The 14,853-nt window shown below is 34.9% G+C and overlaps 1 protein-coding gene across 1 annotated transcript in view; it reads left to right on the top strand.

Annotated features, from left to right (window-relative positions):
- The window catches only part of LOC128987788 (protein spaetzle 5), a 28,772-nt gene extending 13,919 nt beyond the window's left edge, over positions 1 to 14,853 (top strand). Inside the window, exons 3-8 of the mRNA XM_054408814.1 lie at positions 1,092 to 1,321; positions 8,854 to 8,946; positions 9,647 to 9,767; positions 10,411 to 10,538; positions 11,182 to 11,376; positions 12,363 to 14,853. Of these exons, the coding sequence (XP_054264789.1) occupies positions 1,092 to 1,321; positions 8,854 to 8,946; positions 9,647 to 9,767; positions 10,411 to 10,538; positions 11,182 to 11,376; positions 12,363 to 12,540 (945 nt within the window). The 3' untranslated portion in view covers positions 12,541 to 14,853. The remainder of the gene's footprint in view (positions 1 to 1,091; positions 1,322 to 8,853; positions 8,947 to 9,646; positions 9,768 to 10,410; positions 10,539 to 11,181; positions 11,377 to 12,362) is intronic.

Consider the following 14,853-nt stretch of genomic DNA (forward strand, 5'->3'; position numbering starts at 1 on the left):
CTAGCCAACGTCCAGACATTGCTGGAGTCATTTTCGCTTTTGAACCCCTTTAGTTGATCCCGCATAAAGAATTTGGTCTGTCTAAATGATAGAAAAATGGACAGTTGACATATGGGTCTATAGGGTTTGTTTATTGAGGAGCTAGAACCATAAGACACTACCTACGAAAGCGAGATGAGATGTAATCTTTCCCGAGTTTACAAAAAACACAACCTTTTTCTGCACAGGTAAACTTTAAAAGCAAGGTGAATAACCAGAGCTTGCAGAATGCTATCAAGTAGACCCCTTATGTGTGTGCTTTGCTGTAAGACTATCACCCGTCTTTAAATTTAGTATCCCAGATGGTATCTTAACAATTAAGCTATCTCAAGCCTGGGTGTAATTGCTGCTACCAGATTCGTAGTATTGCATCATACGATCAGCCGAGTATTGGATCATTCATCGAGGTTGGGTTATTATCAGGAAAGCAAAAACTTAGTCTGTTTCTATCTTTTCAATTCATTAGATTTGGTTGGATTTATACACGACGCTACGAACCCGGCTGCGTTTTCATGGATGATGAGTGAAATGAGATTGATGGATGAATTATACGATTGACTTAATTGCTACTTACTAAGATCAGCTAAATCTTTAATCAGGACCATTGAAAGCCCAATGATCAAGCTGGTCCCAATCCCGAACTTTTAAGTCTTGTGATTTGTTCAGGATCGAACTGCTGACATTCTGATTACCAAGCGAGCACCATATTCACTGAGCAACCTAGCTCTTTATCTTAAAACGATATGTTACAATGTGTTGACAAATATGACTAAAGATACAAAAATATAGTTTGCTGTAAAATTGTCCGCCTATCGTAATCGGAATGATGTTTTAGTCCGAAACTGGACTCAGTTGCCCTTGATCCGTCATTCAATCCATTTATCCATCCGACAATACCCTAATGGCTATTGTCAGATTGGTAAATGTTCCTGCCTACAGGTCCAGTGCTTCCTGGTTCGAGTCGTAAAACACTGATCTTATCTAAGCCTTATAGTCGGCAAAACAAGACTAAATGCAAAAAATAACCAAATCTAATTAGTTCACTGTTTCAGATGTCAGTGCTACTTCTGCTGCTGGGTCTACTAGCGGTGGTAGTCAGTAATCCACCTCTCCCCTTGCCTCACCCTCATCTACCGCCCCCACCTCCACCCCCACACTGTCTGGAGTACGGGGGCTGCAGACGACACCACCACGCACCCTTCGTCCCCGCGCCTCCGGGCAAGACACCCTCCTGTGCTAAACATGGGGAGACGTTCTGCGAGAAGATCGACCGCTACCCTACGTGAGTGTATTAATAATTGGAATGTATATTTCAACAGCATAGACTTTCATCTCATGAAGAATGGCTAGAAAAGTAAAGTACCGTACCGCTACCGTTCAAGCTTTGACTAGGCTGTTAGAAGAGAGAGATACACTCTGCAACTAACCTAACTTAGCCTAAAAATGAGAGATTGGCTCATAACTTCTGACCAAAATCACGCTATACATTCGTCCAATGTACGATTTCAAAAGTTACTAAATAGGAAATCCTCACCACATCTCGACCTCCCTCTACCTGGCGGCTCCTTAGTCCTCTTGATAAGATCTTAAATTTCTATCCTCCTACCAGGTCAACATGGACTCAAGTTTCATCATATGGTTCAAGTTTCAAACCACGTTTTGATACATAAATAATAAATGCACAACATTCACATTTCTCCTTCAACCTGACCTTAAAGAAATGAAATTCAAGCTCACATTAACATACTTACTAATGTGGACATTTATTTCTCTTTGAATGTATTATTTCAAGGTGCAGGATGTAGTTTGAGGTTAAGTGAATGCATAGTAATAGTAATGTATGTATGTAGCTTAGAACATATGTTAGGTTATAAACCACACTGACAACAATAAGCGTCCAAAACAGCTGGGTGTGGTTGCCACAGCCTTCTAAATTGATTGTTGGAGTCATGGTCAATGCCACTTGTATTGTTGAGGATTGAGATTGTCAATGCCAAATTAAATTAATTATTAATGAGTTGAAATGGCGAGGCGTGTTAATCAGTATCAAAGTACTAGTACCATTGACTATATAACACTGTATAGTCAATGCTAATACTAGTAATTTACATGGGACAATGCATATTGTCAATGCTATAGTACTAGTAATTTACATGGAAACATGCATGTTTGGTATTTCAAATGCAGTAACATTTTTAAACCTATTCATTTGGTTTATAATGTAAAACATATCCTAATATTCCAATAACCACACCATCCATACATATACTTTTAGTTCAAACCAAACCTTTTATTTGTGGCCAACATCATCTGCAACTCATTACAGATAAATCTACAGGAAATTTGCAATTGCAGCAAAGCTACATTTACGATTATTCATAATATACAATAAACATATTATAAAAGAAATTGAAGTATGCAGTAATATTATTTGGTTTAACACAACAATTTTGAGAAATGGAAGCATTAATTTTATTTAACTGTGCTTTTTATTGACCTCACATTCTTAGTTGGCAAATATTAATTGTTGATAATCTATGGTACACTAAAGGAAAAAATACCCTCGTGCCGCAAACCTGCAGACTAAGCGAATTTCCATTTACCTGGCTGGATTTCTACTAAAATATTCCCTGAAAATTGTCAGATTTATCTCCTATTTAAATAACATTAATTTTAATGAGTACCGTAGCCTACCTAGGTTTGCTGCTATAGGGAAGGTGCAGGGGAGGTGTTTTTTTTAATTAAATGTTGATAGCTTAGTACAAAATAAACAAAATTGCCAAAATTTGATCAAAATATATCCATAAACAAGCAAACTACCGGTACAACAGTTTATTTATTCTCAATAAGAATAACATGTGAATTTTAAATTTAAAGTTTTAAAAAAATAACCCTGTAACTGTTAGGCGTAGCCTACAACATACAAAATTATTTATTTTTTTAAGCCCTACAAAATGGTCTGGAAAGATATTGTGAAATTTTTGTTTTTAGAGTCAAAACTGGGAAAAATAATTTTTGACCCTATAACCACCCCATAAACTTCCGTTCCCATAGTCCGATCATGCTGGTTCACAAACTCGTTTGAGCAAACGTTCTCTGCTTTTCTTTCTGTTTTTCATGGTAAGACCTGGATCCGGGACCAATTAACTTTTCGTTTTGTTGTCCCCAGAGGTGAAAACCATTACAGTAGGTCAAATTCATAAATGTATGTCTTTTGCTATGATGACTTTAGCAAAAATCATCTGATTACTGTATGATGAAATTTGATACAAAGGTGTAAACTAAGCTTGCATGATCGAACTATGGAAACCGGGGTTCATAGGGGTTTTGTAGGGTAAAAATTGTTTTCCCCCATTTTTTAACCTCAAAACATAAAATTTTGCGATTTATTTCTAAATCATGTTGTAGAGATTTGAAAACATTGGTCTTTTTTGTGGGAAAATTTGAGATTTATTTCTAAATCATGTTGTAGAGATTTGAAAACATTGGTCTTTTTTGTGGGAAAATTTGAGAAATTCATTTTCCTTTTAGCGAATTTCCCTATAGGGAAGTAGCTATTTTTATTGTATGTTGGGGGCAGTGAAAAACAATTAAGGTATTCAACAAAAAATGGTTGATAATCTTTTACCAGTATTTTACTGATGTTAGTTATTCCTCAAAAGTCTGACAATAATGACCAATTCCACTTTTTCTTCTACGTTAATATGTCAGGTACACAAGTTATATTGCTGATATTTCGTATATGTAATATCAACCAATTGAGAATAAAAACTAATGAACTATTCTAATCACCTCATTTTACCTCCTTTGAATTCGGCATTGTATGTAGTTGTATGTTTTCCTTAGAGATACTATATGCATTGTGTTGCAAAAGAAAGTCTCTTCAGGCTATGCATGTTTTGCTCGATACATCTAAATTTGCTAGTTGGTATTGATTGACTTGGGGGAGTGTTATATATCCAAAAAATCTATCTTTTATTTTAATATTAATCATATGACTGGAATAATTTCACATTGTAAATAATTCAATGTTTATCTTCATTATTAAGAAATAAACATGTATCAAGAGTTGTGTTCATATATTTTGTATTAATTTGTATTTAATAATTTGGCGACGAGGAAGAAAATGACTGAAATACAAGACCTTATATCTACTTTGAACAATTTTATGACATTAATGACACAACATACAAGTCAACAGACAGAACAGCCTAGATCAAAACATAGTACCAAGGACCTACTACAGAGCAATGCCTTGATGTTTGATGCTTATGATGAAAGTAAGGAAACGTTTGAAAGCTACACTCAGCGTTTAGAAATATTTTTTAAAATAAAAGGATTGACATACAAGGATTCAGAGACAGAACAATTGAAAGGTTTATTTTTAATCAATTGCTTAGGTGCTAAGCACTACAATCTGATCTGTAGTCTAACATCTCCAGACAAACCAGACTCAAAAACATATCAAGAGTTACTGATATTACTAAATGAGCACCTAAGCCCAAAGAAGAACATACTTACAGAACAGCACAAATTCTTATCTCGTTTACAAGATGGAAATGAATCAATCACAAATTATGTTACAGACCTCAAACAACTGGCTTGTTCAGCAGATTTCAAATCTGGGTGTAATGAAGGAAAATGTACAAAATCAGTTATAAATCTTATGCTCAGGGCTCAATTCATCAGAGGTTTATATGACTCAGACATCAGAGAAAAACTCTTACAACTGGGTGAAATATCATTTGAAAAAGCCTTAGAAATCGCCTTGGCTATAGAGGCATCAAAACTTGACAATCAGATTTTATATACTAATAATAATCAGAATGACATTCACAAAATAAGTAAAACAACAAAGAACAAAATTGGACCTAAAAACAACAATTTATCAACCAAAAACTATTTCTCTAATGACTCCTCAAGCAAAAAGAAAGACAACAAAAACAAAAGGCTACAAAGACTGGGATTTTCAGATGTCTGTTTGCACTGTGGAAGGAATAACCATGAAAAACAAAATTGCCGATTGATAGATGAGCTAAATTGCAGGTATTGTCATAAAGATGGACACATAGAAAAGGTTTGTATAGCAAAACGAATACAAGAATTACAGTACCGGTATTCAAAGAAAAATGTAAAAAGAATTGATGAAATTGATTCTGAATATGAATACGACGTCCAAAGGATCATAAATGTATTAAAGAATGACGAAGGAGATGACAGAATGATGATAAACGTATCTCTAAACGGTAAACAGCAACGTTTCGAGTGTGATTCTGGAAGTCGTGTTAGCATAATAAACAATGATGACTTCAAGAAACTAGACTTACATGTTCCAGTTTGCAAAACAAGTGCTCTTTTTCGATCTTATACTGGACAAATATTCAAACCAATCGGGGTCTGTACCCTAAGCATATCTTACGAAGGGAGATCTTGCAGAGAAGATCTACATTGTAAATCTACCTAAAAACGCTATTCTTGGAAGGGATTGGATTCGAAAATTGAAAATTAACTTACACAATATTAATCTTGTTAGTATGAAGAAACCAGAGGTTGATACCAACACTGTTGTCAAATCCATCAAGCAAAGATTCTCAAGCGTTTTTGAACAATGAATTGGTAAAACACCCAACTTCACATGCTCTTTAAAACTAAAGGATAATTCAAGACCTATGTACTTAAAACCCAGACCAGTACCTCATGCCCTTCGAGAAGCTGTTGAGAATGAACTAGATAAACTCGAAAAGGAAGACATAATAGAGAAAGTGGACCAATCTGAGTGGGGAACACCAATTGTTGTGATTCCAAAAGCAAATGGATCTGTCCGTATTTGTGCGGATTACAAGGTAACTGTGAACCAACAACTACATGACAGTCGTTACCCAATACCAAGAATAGAGGATATCCTTAACAAAATGAGGAATGGAAACTATTTTTGCACGTTAGACATTTACAAGGCTTATTTACATCTTTCAGTGGACTCTGAAAGTTCTAAAATCCAGACAATTACCACACATAAGGGTACATATATAGCCAAAAGACTGTTTTTCGGAATTAAGACAGCTCCAAATGAATTTCATAAATTTATTGACCAAGTCGTACAAAATCTTGAAGGAACAGTGGCTTATTTTGATGATATTGTTGTACAAGGCTGCACTTTTGAAGAATGCAAATCCAGACTCATAAAGGTCTTAGAAAAATTGGAACAACACAATCTACATGTAAATGTTGAAAAATGCAAGTTCTTTGAGAGAAAGGTGCAGTATCTGGGTCATATCATCAGCAAAGATGGTATCCAGAAATCACCAGAAAAGGTGAGGGCAATCCAGGATGCTCCCCGCCCATCAAATATCACAGGAGTGCGTCAATTCCTTGGACTAGTACAGTACTATTCAAAGTTCATCAAAGATGCATCTACAGTGCTAAATCCCTTACATCAGCTTCTAAGGAAAGACAAACGTTTTCATTGGTCCCAGGAATGTGAAAAAGCTTTTACTCGTGTTAAAGAAGAGATAGCAAGTGACACAGTTCTTACTCCATACAACCCAGACTTACCCGTGATACTTGCCACAGATGCTAGCCCTGTTGGCTTATCAGCTGTACTCTCTCATAAAATGCCAAATAATGAAGAGAAGCCTATTGTGTTTGCCAGCAGATCCCTCACTGCTGCAGAGCGCAACTATAGCCAATTGGACAGAGAAGCAACTGCTGTATATTGGGGGTGTAAAAAAATGTTTGATTATATATACGGAAGGAAGTTTACACTTGCCATTGACAACAAACCACTAATTTTCATCCAGACAAGAAACTACCACTGTTGACTTCATCCAGGATGCTTAGATACGCTAATTTTCTTTCAGGATTTGATTATGAGATTGTACACAAAAAATCAAGCGACCACTGTAATGCAGATTACCTCTCAAGACATCCCTTGCCAATAAAAGAAGAGAATATCAATGTGGTTGACGAAGATTACACTGTTCGAAGAGAGACAATACACTGCATAACAACCGATACTATCATGGCTAAAGATATAGAAAAAGAAACATCACTTGACGATGAACTCTCTCGTTTAAAGGAAAAGCTCCTAAACGGAGAAGTCGCTGACCCAGAAGTATCACCTCAAGACGGAATTATTTTTAGAGGAAATCGTGTTGTCATTCCAAAAAAGCTACAACCTAAAATCCTCCAAGAATTACATTCAACACACGTAGGAATAGTGCGGATGAAAAGTCTGGCAAGAAACTACTGTTACTGGAAAAACATTGATACAGATATTGAGAGTATGGTGGCAAGTTGTAAGGCATGTTGTGAGAATAAGAAAAACCCAGAGAAGGCCCCTACCCATGTTTGGGAAATACCAAAACGCAATTGGCAGCGAGTTCACATAGATTACGCAGGACCTTTTCTAAATCACAACTTCTTGATTGTTGTAGATGCCAGGTCAAAGTGGCCAGAAATATATCCAATAAAAACTGCGCCAACAACTGCCAGTACTATTCATCACCTGAGAGAAATATTTAGTCACCATGGCCTACCAGAAATATTGGTCAGTGACAATGCTACAATTTTCAAATCAGCAGAGTTTCAAGCATTCTGCAAACGCCAAGGAATAAGACAACGATTCATTGCACCAGGAAACCCCTCTACTAATGGTCAGGCGGAAAGATTTTGCCAAACACTCAAGACAAAACTGAGGTGCATGCAGTTTGAACAGGGCACTTTACATGAAAAACTATGTGCACTATTATTTCGGTACCGAGCTACACCACTGAGTACTGGTGCATCCCCAGCACAATTAATGTTTGGCAGGAACTTGAGAACCAAGCTAGATCTCTTAAGACCTGGTGAAGATGACAAAAATGAGGCCCAACAACCAATATTTAACAAACATTTCAATATTGGGGAGAGAGTACAATCAAGAAATTACGTAGGATCCATTCTGTGGAAATTTGGAACTGTCGTGGAAAGGCTGGGGCGACTTCACTACCTCGTAGAACTTGATGATGGGTATGTGACAAAACGTCACTTCAATCAGCTTCGAGCTTGTGAAGTGCCAAAAGATCCTACTCATTACAAAAGCCCTCTACCTAACTCATTGAAGCAAACAAGGCAAGAAAGTTCAAACAACCAATGCAACCCAATAGCCAAAGTACCACCTACGCAAACTCATCGAACTTTAATATTACAAAATACCAATCAAAATTGTTCAAGACAACCTCCATTCATGGGACATAAAAGGTACGGCATGTTAAGAAAATCAAAAAGCAATACAGAAAGGTTGCATGATACAGAAAATGTCTCAAGTAGCACCCCGAGCTGGGAAGGAACTACGGGCACTGAAACATCGAGTCCTACAGCAAACTCAATGCCTGATAGTGAGACAAAAAGCCCTATAACTAACAATGAAGCGTCAAGTACAAGCAATCCTACAAGCAGCCAACAAGAGGCCGAAGAGCCGAGTACAATCATGCAACAAGACGCTGAAGGGTCAAATGCAAACTCACAACCAGATGTCCCTAACATTCGCCGTTCAATGAGAATCAGAAAACCGATTAAAAGGATGAACTTATAAATGAACGATCTTCTTAAATAAGTAGGGAGGAATTGTTATATATCCAAAAAATCTATCTTTTATTTTAATATTAATCATATGACTGGAATAATTTCACATTGTAAATAATTCAATGTTTATCTTCATTATTAAGAAATAAACATGTATCAAGAGTTGTGTTCATATATTTTGTATTAATTTGTATTTAATAGGGAGTATGTTTTATCTATGGTATTGACTTTAACATATGTATCTGATTTCAGACACCTGATTCGATATTTAATTGATCATTGGGTGTACGACTACAGGACTTTGCTGAGCGATGAATCAAGAAGTGACCCACCCAACATGAAAAAGTAGGTAAAAAACTCTAAGGATGTATAAAAATCTAAAAAAGAAGGGCACACACTAACACTACGTTAGGATAAAAAGTAACAACTTAAAAAGATAAGTAGGTTTCAGAGACCCAATTCACAAATGATTCATCCACCTATTTTTATTTGAGCCATCCACTGTTTATTTTAGAGGGCATCTTCCATCAAACATCTCTATAACTGAATATTGTTGAGTCGCTTGGCCCCTGATTAGACGTAAAAGATTAACAACCCTACACCACAAGGTAGGAACTGTCCTAGGAAACCCAACGCTTCCGAGTGTAGTTCTAGCCTTATCTCCTTGGTTAATCGCATGTCAGGAACAGTTATGAGAAAAATATATTTGTTATGCTCGCATAAATCTTTATGCCAGTACAGTACCCAAATCATAGTTGGAGACTATAGGTCTTGAGGTTTTAAGATCACTTCCTTAAGTATCAGAATAGTGCAGAAATAAGATATTAAGAAATGAGGTTTATGACTGGATGATTGGTCATATCAAGGGATGTGGAAATACTAGATACGAATTGACCGATTTAGATAGAAAGTCTTGATAAAAATACTTTATCCATACATTGCTCCTTTGATTTCAAACTGACCAACCATAACTGATATAAATTACGAAATTAAACCTGGTTTTGGTATATAATGTTATGGTACTATCATTATTGTGTTTTTACAGGACTGTAAAGCCTTCTTATGGACCACCTCCCCAGCAGCCCCCCTATGGGGGATTTCCGTACCCTCCAGCAATCTATCCACCCTCACATCCCTTGGGGGGAAACTCAGTGAACTACACTCAGGTAAGGTGGACCAAAATTTTGAAAAATCAATTTGTCAAAGATTTGAATTACCCAACCTAGTCATTAACTTCATCAGTAGATTTCTTATCCTATTGTAAAGTCTGAAACTTGTTTGAGTGAAGGTTTCATATTTGGCACACTTGAGTGGATTGATGTTAGTAAACACTTTATTCTATTATGAGTTATGTTTAACGAGTGGTTATAGTGCTCGCATTCAAATCTGAAGATCACATGGTTCGATTCCAAACAAGATCCTTTCCAGACCTACATGCCAGTTTTCATTGGTCTAACGCTAGCAAAAAGACCGATGCTAGAGAATAACAGACCAGGGTTTGGACGATTCCCTTTAGAAACTTAAAAAATGCCAATGGCGTCGAAAAACCCCAAAATTAATGTGCACTTAAATCTTTGGTAATAATACTAAGGTCAAGTTGTTTACAAATAGATTCTAATGTGTTGTTGTAATAATTTTGAAATTAGTAAAATAACAGAGAGATTAAAGAGAAGACATTTAACACTGAATTGCATCCTTTCAACAAAATTAACTAAGAAAATAATCCAGTTTACTTTTAACTAAACAAATAGTCAAGTTTTAACTGTTATTTGCAAATTGTTATTTATGATACCATTCAATAATGTACAGGAAGGATACCCTGATCGACACTACCCACTCTCATCTCTTCCATTATTCAACAATGACCCGGACCTCGCTTACTCGGGTTTGCTGACACCTGATGTTACTCCATATGATCCTTCGCACTGGTGGAAGAGGTAAAGTTAAAATAAATAAATAAACACGTACAGTTTTTGAGAAAAATTCTACAAATTGATTTTCAACGTCTTAACCATCTATAGTTTTGTTTTTCAGCTGTTGCCACAATGTAATTTATATTATTGTTAAATAATGAAGTCGTAATGTTTGGGTATCTTAACCTGAGTATCAGAGATGGCTCCAGGGTGGCTTAGGAATAATTGCCTGACATTTTAAGTTTATTTTACCCCCTCCCTCCCCCCAATCCATATTAAAGTAATTTAAAAAAATTAAAGCTGTGCATTGCAGGCTTTGTGTATTTGTTTGTATTAATAATTATAAAATCAAATATTTGTATGAACATGGTCTTTTTTTATATTTTCTTCTGCTCTCTGGGGGAGGACCGAGAGGGGCATGGTCCCTATGCCCTCCCAGAAGTCGCTGATATGAAGAAGAGATGAGTGACAAACGATTGTATCACCCAACTTTCTTCTATTTGCTTAACCTCAAAGCTTCTAGGTCTGGTTGTATAAACTGTCCCCTACAAAAATTTTTTTTTAAATAATTAACTCTGCTGCTTTTGCCTGAAAGATTGTCTTTGAAAAAATTGTAAGGTTCGTAACTATTTTTATGATTATTTACCTAAACTCCACTGCTTACCAGGTACAGCAGGTCGGATGAAGGTCAGACCCGGTCCAAGAGACAACTTCCGGGTCAGGACACCCAGTTGTGTCCGACCCGATCACAGTTTGTCAGTCCCAAAGCCGCACTCAATGGACAAGGCAACTGGATGTTCATCGTCAACCTGGACCAGGATCAAAACCGGTTCACTCAGCAAGTGCGAGCTGAGGTTTGCATGTAAGTTTTACTGGATAATTGTAATTGGATTGATTGTAGGAAGAAATCAAAATTGGTTTTCTCAATGTTTCCTTTGAAGTCACTAGACAATTAATATAATTTAACACACATAACACAATAATGAGTTGGAAATGTAAAGTTGATATCCAAATAAAAAAAATAAAAAAATACAAATAAGTTATGTTATCCAAGAAGTTTTTTTTAAATTTTTTATTAATAGTTCACCTGAGAAAATTAGAGTTTCAGGCATCTAAATATATAAAAGGCAAAGCCCTCACTGACTCACTCACTCACTCACTCATCACTAATTCTCCCACTTCCCATTTACCTAGGAAGCTGAAATTTGGTACACTGATTCTTTAGGCATTAAATAGGAAAACTAAGTAGTTTTTATTCTGATCGGACTCTCGGGCTCCGCCCCAGTGGCTCTGGAGTTTCCCATGTTAACCTTATGATTTTTCATATTTAAAAGGAATTAATGAATCTTAACAGCTGTTTCAATTAAACAAGTTAGTTCTATTCTATGATGTTCAATAGCATTAAAGTTACAAGGATTACCAACAGGGTGCAGCACTATCATTTTTTTTTTAATTTATGACAACAGCTAATTTGCAACCAAAAGGTGAGTGAGCGTAGCGAACGAACTTCAACCTGGAGGCGAGTTAGCGTAGCGAACGAGCTAACCTGAAGGCAAGTGAGCGTAGCGAACGAGCTCCAACCTAAAGGTGAGTGAGCGTAGCGAACGAACTTCAACCAGGACATGATTGAGCCATGCGAATACTTATGAAGTTAAACGGGGCAAAGCCCGAGGGTACAGCTAGTATTATATAGATAAGAAAAAATTTTAGTCTGAATTTAAAAATAAAAGTAATAACAATTTTTGTTCAATATGTGAATTTAATTACTTCACATTCAGGGTAAATTCGGGAAGTGACCCTGCAAACCAAATCAAAAGAATTTGAACATTAACTATGTAAACTTTCCAGATCCAACCAGTGCCAAGGTATCTGTACACTGCCCAACGGATACACATCTCGCTGTCAACAGCAGTACGTACAGAAGCGCCTCATCGCTCTAGAAGGCAGTGGAAACCAGCTGTACACAGACACCTTCTGGCTTCCTCACTGTTGTATCTGTCAGATAACACCTTCCAACAATGGATGACAAAACAAAGTTAGGGTAATTCTCGCCTTAGGAACTTTTAGACATTTTACATGTTTAGGCCTACTGGTAACATAATACTTGGATCAGTATTTGTTACACTTTTTCTATTCAGTCTACTTTACTAGTTATTCAATGCTTGTTCAAAATATAATTGTTGGTTCAATTTTTAAATTGATATAAATATTTTACGATTTCTTATGAAAAATAATAAACTCTTTGAATTGAGAAGATTATGTTTCAACATGAACAAAAAATTGAAAAATGTAGACTGCTAAAGATGGTTAATATATTTTGCTTATCTGACAAGGCCAAATTGAGCATACCAATGCTGTTTCGGTGAATATGTATGTTTATCAAGAGTCTTTGAGGCCAAGTGGGAAAACCGTAAATAAAACTTTGTTTGGAGTTTTAAAAATTAGTCATCTCTTCATAAAAGCTAATAGAGATCTATTTTTTTAAGTAGACCCTTTATCTAGTTCCTTAATCTGCGTTAATAAAAACCCGCAAACAATATTGTGCTGCATAATATTCTTACATTGAGGATAGTTTTGTTTCATTGTTTAAATTAGCTGTTAAAATTTTATTTACAACGAGGAAGACACATGCATAAATTGTGCATTTTAATTTTGTTCAAAGCTGGTTTCCAAGGCGACCGAGGCAAAACTAATAATACAATACCCTTTCAATTTTCAAAGATTATGTGGTTTACTGTAAGAGAGTCATTAGGTGATTGAAACTAAATTTACAATAAATTTGCACATATAAACCTTTATGACAAAAGTAGGTCTGTATTACCGAACTCAAGAAATAAATTAAACGTTAGGAGGGCGAAGGCCTAAGGGAAATTACCTTTTAATTACCATTCCCAGGTGCGCTAGGTCATAAGCTTTAAAATGACATCTTAATCGTAAAAATCGGTTAAGTAGGACAGCTGGAAAATGGATGTAACAGGGAAACCCTTATTGTATTGAGTGTTTTGAATGTACTGTGCCGTGCATGAGTTTTCTTTTAAACTAAACTGCATGAAAATGGTCTGTTGAAAGTCGATGCAACAGTGATGCTAGTTTTCTATTAAACTTAAAATGGATTAGAAAACAGATGTTGCATATAATTTACTAAACCAGATACTCTAAAAATAGATTGCAATCCTTCCTCGAGATTAAAAGTATAAAAAATGTACACAATTAATAAAATGATTTCTGAATCTACGTTTTTAACCAAATATATTTTCACCTTGGCACATATGATTTTTAAGGATGTACAACAATAGTTAATAGTTTTAATAATACCTACCTATTTTCAACTTGATTACTGAACTTAAGAAGGTTTCTTGTATATTTGTGGATAAGGTATTTATTTTTTTATTTAACATAGGTTTAAATATATGTATTTTTGTAAAAGCTTTTTTGCTCTGCTTTGTGAATAAACACAAAATAACAATATTAAATTTATTTTTATGTTGTGCAACAAGTATAAATTTAATAATTTAAATAAGTTTTATTTTGTTGTCCAAACAGCGAAGAGGTTGTACATTATACATGATCTGTATTAAGGTAAGATATTAGATATTATGTATGTAAATAATAGATTAATACAAATCTTTCGTTATTATAATTGGATCAAACAATTAGAATAACTTTAAAATCTATGTATAATTTATGTAATCTATATATTGTTGTCCCATAATGTTTATTGGTGGTTGGTTAACAAATTGTAACTAAGAATCAAATTTTCAAAATTTAAGAGTGTTCAAAGAAAAAAAATGTTTAAATGTAAATGCAAGTTTGATTTTGAAAAATTAAAGAACAATCAATTGTGCCATGTGTTTAAAGAAAATCAAACACTTTACATTAGTTATCCCTTAGTTAACTTAACTTATGCTTTATTAAACTAGTGCTACTAACAGGTAAATAACAATAGCATAAAACATTAATTACATAATGTAATCCAATAAGCAATCAAAATAAATAAATGTTAATTTATAAATTCTCATGTACACGAGTCATTGATTTGTTTAGATTTGTTCAATGTTTTGTTAACATGCTATGTACTAACTACAATAGACCATATTTTGTACACTAACTTAAATTACAGTGCCAATGATTTATTTTAGTTGAATGCATAACTATACACTAACACCAAGTTATCTAATAACACACTAAAATACTTTAGTTATAAATTTCTAAAATATAGAATTTGTAGTTATAAGATAGAAATTAAGTTTAATCTGTGATCTGAGTAGAAGAATAAATAAAGTTTGTATTTAGTATTATAGGATAAAATGTACATTTTTTGTATTTGAGTTGTATAATA

This window comes from Macrosteles quadrilineatus, unplaced genomic scaffold (genome assembly GCF_028750875.1).
Source record: "Macrosteles quadrilineatus isolate MER2022 unplaced genomic scaffold, UCM_ALF_1.0 Scaffold_2__2_contigs__length_208266976, whole genome shotgun sequence".
NCBI classification, from domain to species: Eukaryota; Metazoa; Arthropoda; class Insecta; order Hemiptera; family Cicadellidae; genus Macrosteles; species Macrosteles quadrilineatus.